The following is a 4,419-nucleotide window of genomic DNA, read 5'->3' on the forward strand; positions in this document are numbered from 1 at the left end:
TATATATATATATATATATATATATATATATATATATATATATATCCCATCATAAAAGTAGAATTAAAACTAAACACATCGTGTTTTCTTTTTCCCTTTTTCCTTTTCTCTTTGCTGCAGTGCCTCCCGAGCCTCTTTCCATCGATTGAGAATCGCACTATCAAACGCACAGAGTGCGGCATCAAGAAAGAAAACGTGTGCCTCCATCGCTCGCACAACACGCCGTGTGTGTTCCTCACTTGTTATCACTTCACCTCTTCTGCATATTGGCGGCGGCGGTGGGTCTATTGCGGTATTTGGAATGGCAGTGTGAGAGATGAGAAACGCAGCGTGTGAGAGCCAGAGTAGATTTCTGCGCTCTTTCGTATTTCCCACATTATTATTATTATTATTATCATCATTATCATCATCTATGGTTACACAAGCGGAAATAGCCTCTTGAAGACGTGATCGTATCCAATCAGTCTTTGAATGTATTTCAGCTGAACGAAAGGGTTCAGTATCATTATTCCTATCACTTTCAAGGTATTCTGTAATAACATTCCACACGTGTTGAATCACATCATCCACACTACTGCAGGATTCTTTATGTGTGTTATCTCTATTCCCAGCAAAGGCATTCACAGCGTTAAGAATAGCATCACCCATTACTTCCAGTAGTCTTACTCCATTCTCCCTAGCTGCTTCTTCTTCTACTACTACTTCTTTTTCTTCTTTTTCCTCTTTTTCTTCTTCTTTATATGGAGTGAACCTTGTTGGCTTCATCATCTTTTCATCTTCCCCATCCGCCGCTGATGTGATGTACGCGTCCATAGATGCCTCGAGTATACTTCGAAGATCTCCACAAGGAAGATAAGAAGAATAGGAATAAGAAGAGGAGTTCACATCAGACTTTATTAACATTCTTAACTGAGCCACATCTGCAAGTTCAATCGCATCTTGCTGCGGTGCGTGAAGTATCTCTTCAGCGATACGTGGGGCCTCCAGCAGTTTTTCCGCATCTCCCGTAAACTGCAATGGACACACTGTATTTCGTTTGTTTGAATGTAATAATCGCTCTTGTAGTTTCTCCAAAAAAGGATGTATTCTTCTCTCTTCTTTTTCTTTTTTTTCTTCTTCTTCTAAATGGGAGAGTGGCACTTGTTGTTGTTTTTCTTTATGATGATAATGATAGTGGTGGCTCTGTTGTAATTTTTCCCATTCCTTCTTCACTCGTTCTGTTTGTTTCGTCGGCATAATAGCAGAAAAAGAATAATTCGTCTTTTCATTGTTGTTAATAGTGATATCGTGAAGAGTGTGTGTCTCCTCCATCATGCGGAGTTGTCCAAGAAGACTTCTCACTGTGGCTTCTCTGTCTGGCGTGAGAGCCCTTCTTGTACACATCATCTCAACAAAACGCATATCCACCACTTTCTTTGCATATTCAAGAGCCTCTGTGGTGTTTACAGTTTCTGGTGATACATGAGAAACCATGTCTACAAACGCCTCTGTATCTTCTAACCGGTGTCGCTTAGAGATTGGATGATATTGTTGTTCTTGTTCTTGTTCTTGTTGATGATAATAGGAGTAGTCGTTGTAGTTGTTAACATGTGTGGGACTATCCATAGTGTGTTGATGTTTAGTAATATCTCGTAATAATCTGCCAAGTATATCACATTCCCATCCATCTGCGGATGACTGCGGTGAAGACCAAACAAAATCACTTGGAATACACCACTCCAAAAAGAAAATGGAATGAGTTATGAAATCACTAGATATAAACGTCAAACTACACCATGTGTGAGAAACAACAAGTTCCTTTGGCTGTAGAATGAGCCAATCCCATTCACTCATAGATGTGGAAGTGTTGTCTTTAGTAGAAAATGAGGAAAGACATTGAAGTTGTTCTCTTGATATTTTGAAATGAATATGATGTGGAAATCCACAAAGCCGTACATGCATCTCCTCAACATTTTCCATCACATTCTCTGATGTAATTCGTACAAGAGATGGTAACATACTTCCAGGTCTTCTTCTTTTTCTCATTTGAGCCTCTGTGGGAGAAATTACAATAAGGATTATTTCAGGTTTTTCCATCTCAACACCACCATCGTTGTTGCTATTCTCAAACTTATGATGATGATGATGATGATGATGATGAGTGTTATTCCTTTGAATATCCTTTAAAGCCGTCAACCACCATTGATGTGCCTCGTTAAGTAAATCAACACTTTCATCATATAAGTGATCCAAGTTAATGAGATATAAAGAATAACTGTAGCTGCCATTTGCGGGACGCTGCAGAGAAATACAGCGATACTTATTGAGTTGACCCTTTGATCTTCCCTTTCCCACAGGAATAGAACTAAGAAGTGTGTGTTGTGTACATGGAGATGTGTTTAACTCCTGTTTAAAGGCCTTGAAGAGTATTTCCTCTGATGTCTCTTGTCCGCTTTGAGTTGTTTCTCCCTGTTTGGCATCTCTGGTCGACTTCTCTGTGCAGGAGTTTGATGTCAAAGACTCCACCGCAGCTGCGGTCGTAAATAACACCATCCCACGCAGAGACGGTACTGTACTGAGCATTTTTTCTCTTTTTTTTTTTTGTTTTCGTTTTCTTCTTTATTTGTACTATTATTACTATTATTATAAGCAATAGAAGCAAAAGGAAACAAAAAAAAAAAAAAGGATGGAACTGGATATAGATTGGCACACATACACACCTTTACACATATATATACATATATATATATATATATATATTTATGTGTGTAAGCATAGAGGAAATTCTACCCCCTTTTCTCTCAATTCGATAGTAACAAAATAAAATAAAAAAACTAAACATATACTTGGAGGATAGTAGAAAAATAAGCATTTCTTCATAACTCAAAATCCATCCCACTCAATAATATACTTCACTAGGTTAACTTTTCAAGATCACGCAAGAGTCGCTCTCGGTAAAGAGGTGAAAGAGAAAGTACCTGAGTCAATACTTCAGAATACATTTGTTCCTCCATTGTCTTTTCAACAGTTCGTGGATGATGAATATAGTCTGATACTTTAAATGCAAATTCCACCTGCGATGGACTCGGTTCAAATGCCCGCATTCGACACAAGAGTTGATTGGCCTCATTATACTCCATACTATACTGTGTCATCAGATACACCATTGCCAACACCCAGGACCGTGTTTGACCTGTTTTGCACATTATATACACTATGCGGTGTGTCTTTATATCAGATGTAAACCTGCGTTTTCCTTTTCCAAGGTGAAACTTCCAACATAAACCCTTTCCACATGGACTACACCTGCAATCACTATCATTATTCTTATCTTTATTATTATTATTATTATTATTATTATTATTATTATTATTAAGAATGGGATATGCATTGTAAACGTTACTACAAAGCATCACCAACTCCTCCATCATCTCTTTACTCACTTCCGGTGGATTCTCCTGTTTCTCCGATGGAATAAATGGCACCAAGTAAAACTCTGTTATTCCAGTAAATCGTTGCCAATCCTTTAACGTTGCAAATCCTGCTGGAATTGTTTCCTCCGCTTCTAAACAAGAAATCACCGTAAGTGCTGAACCACCTCTCGCCACACACTGTCGCCAGAATTCAAGTAAATGCCCCGCAGTGGGATGAGAACTCGCATGCGGTACTCCACCAACGACAATATCATCCGTGATCCAACTCCACAGTTTGTTTCCACATCTCTCTGAAGAGCTCACTGCTGCGGGTTTATCTAAATGTGAAGAAATAGATACACCGCTTTCCTTATCTCTCTCTTCTTCTTCTTCTTCCTCTTCTGTTGTTGTTGTTGTTGTTGTTGTTGTTGTACCAGTAGCACTGCTATTAGATGATGGCACTGTTAATATATTATTATTTCTATGTTGATTACATTCCAATTTATTATTCTTTGATTTGCATCGAAAGAGTCGTTTAATACCTTTCAGAGATTCCTTTTCGTATTCCCCACGAAGTTTTCGCAATCCCTCCTCCAGGAAAGAATCATAACAGTCTTCTAGATAAAGCATATAGAGTTGATCATCCTCCGGTAGATTTCGTCGGCCCACCTGCTGGCAAAGTTCATTTAATTCTTTCAATTTGAGTTCATCCTCACGCCTTAAACCGGTCATGTTTGTTTAGGCGAGTGAGGGGAGCGGGGGGACGGGGGCACCGTTTAATCGTATAACTAAGTGAAAATAACAATAGCAACAACTAATAAAAAAAAAAAAAAAGAGAAAAGAGACCTCCCACAAGTATTCAAAAGAGGTCTAGGAGAAAATAAAATAAAATAAAAAACCCCTATCTAAAGAAGAAGAAAAAAATAAAGTAAATAATAAAAAGAGGAATATGGATGCAGACACACACATAATGACAATAAACAATACAAATTATATTCGTATATATATATATATATATATATATATA

The 4,419-nt window shown here is 37.9% G+C and overlaps 2 protein-coding genes across 2 annotated transcripts; both read right to left on the reverse strand.

Moving 5' to 3' along the window:
• Window positions 1-69: 69 nt before the first annotated feature.
• On the reverse strand, window positions 70-2,562 carry TM35_000044620 (uncharacterized protein; the record flags this gene model as incomplete). The annotated part of the gene is made up of 1 exon (XM_029022656.1): window positions 70-2,562. The coding sequence occupies one exon, from the start codon at window positions 2,560-2,562 to the stop codon at window positions 70-72; it is 2,493 nt and encodes an 830-aa protein (XP_028886314.1).
• A 332-nt stretch (window positions 2,563-2,894) lies between these two features.
• TM35_000044630 (putative dual specificity protein phosphatase) lies at window positions 2,895-4,124 on the reverse strand (the record flags this gene model as incomplete). The annotated part of the gene is made up of 1 exon (XM_029022657.1): window positions 2,895-4,124. One exon carries the CDS (start codon window positions 4,122-4,124, stop codon window positions 2,895-2,897), a length of 1,230 nt encoding a protein of 409 aa, XP_028886315.1.
• Window positions 4,125-4,419: the final 295 nt, after the last annotated feature.

The sequence above is a fragment of the Trypanosoma theileri genome (assembly GCF_002087225.1).
Source record: "Trypanosoma theileri isolate Edinburgh chromosome Unknown TM35_Tth_4_V1, whole genome shotgun sequence".
Classification (NCBI taxonomy): Eukaryota; Euglenozoa; class Kinetoplastea; order Trypanosomatida; family Trypanosomatidae; genus Trypanosoma; species Trypanosoma theileri.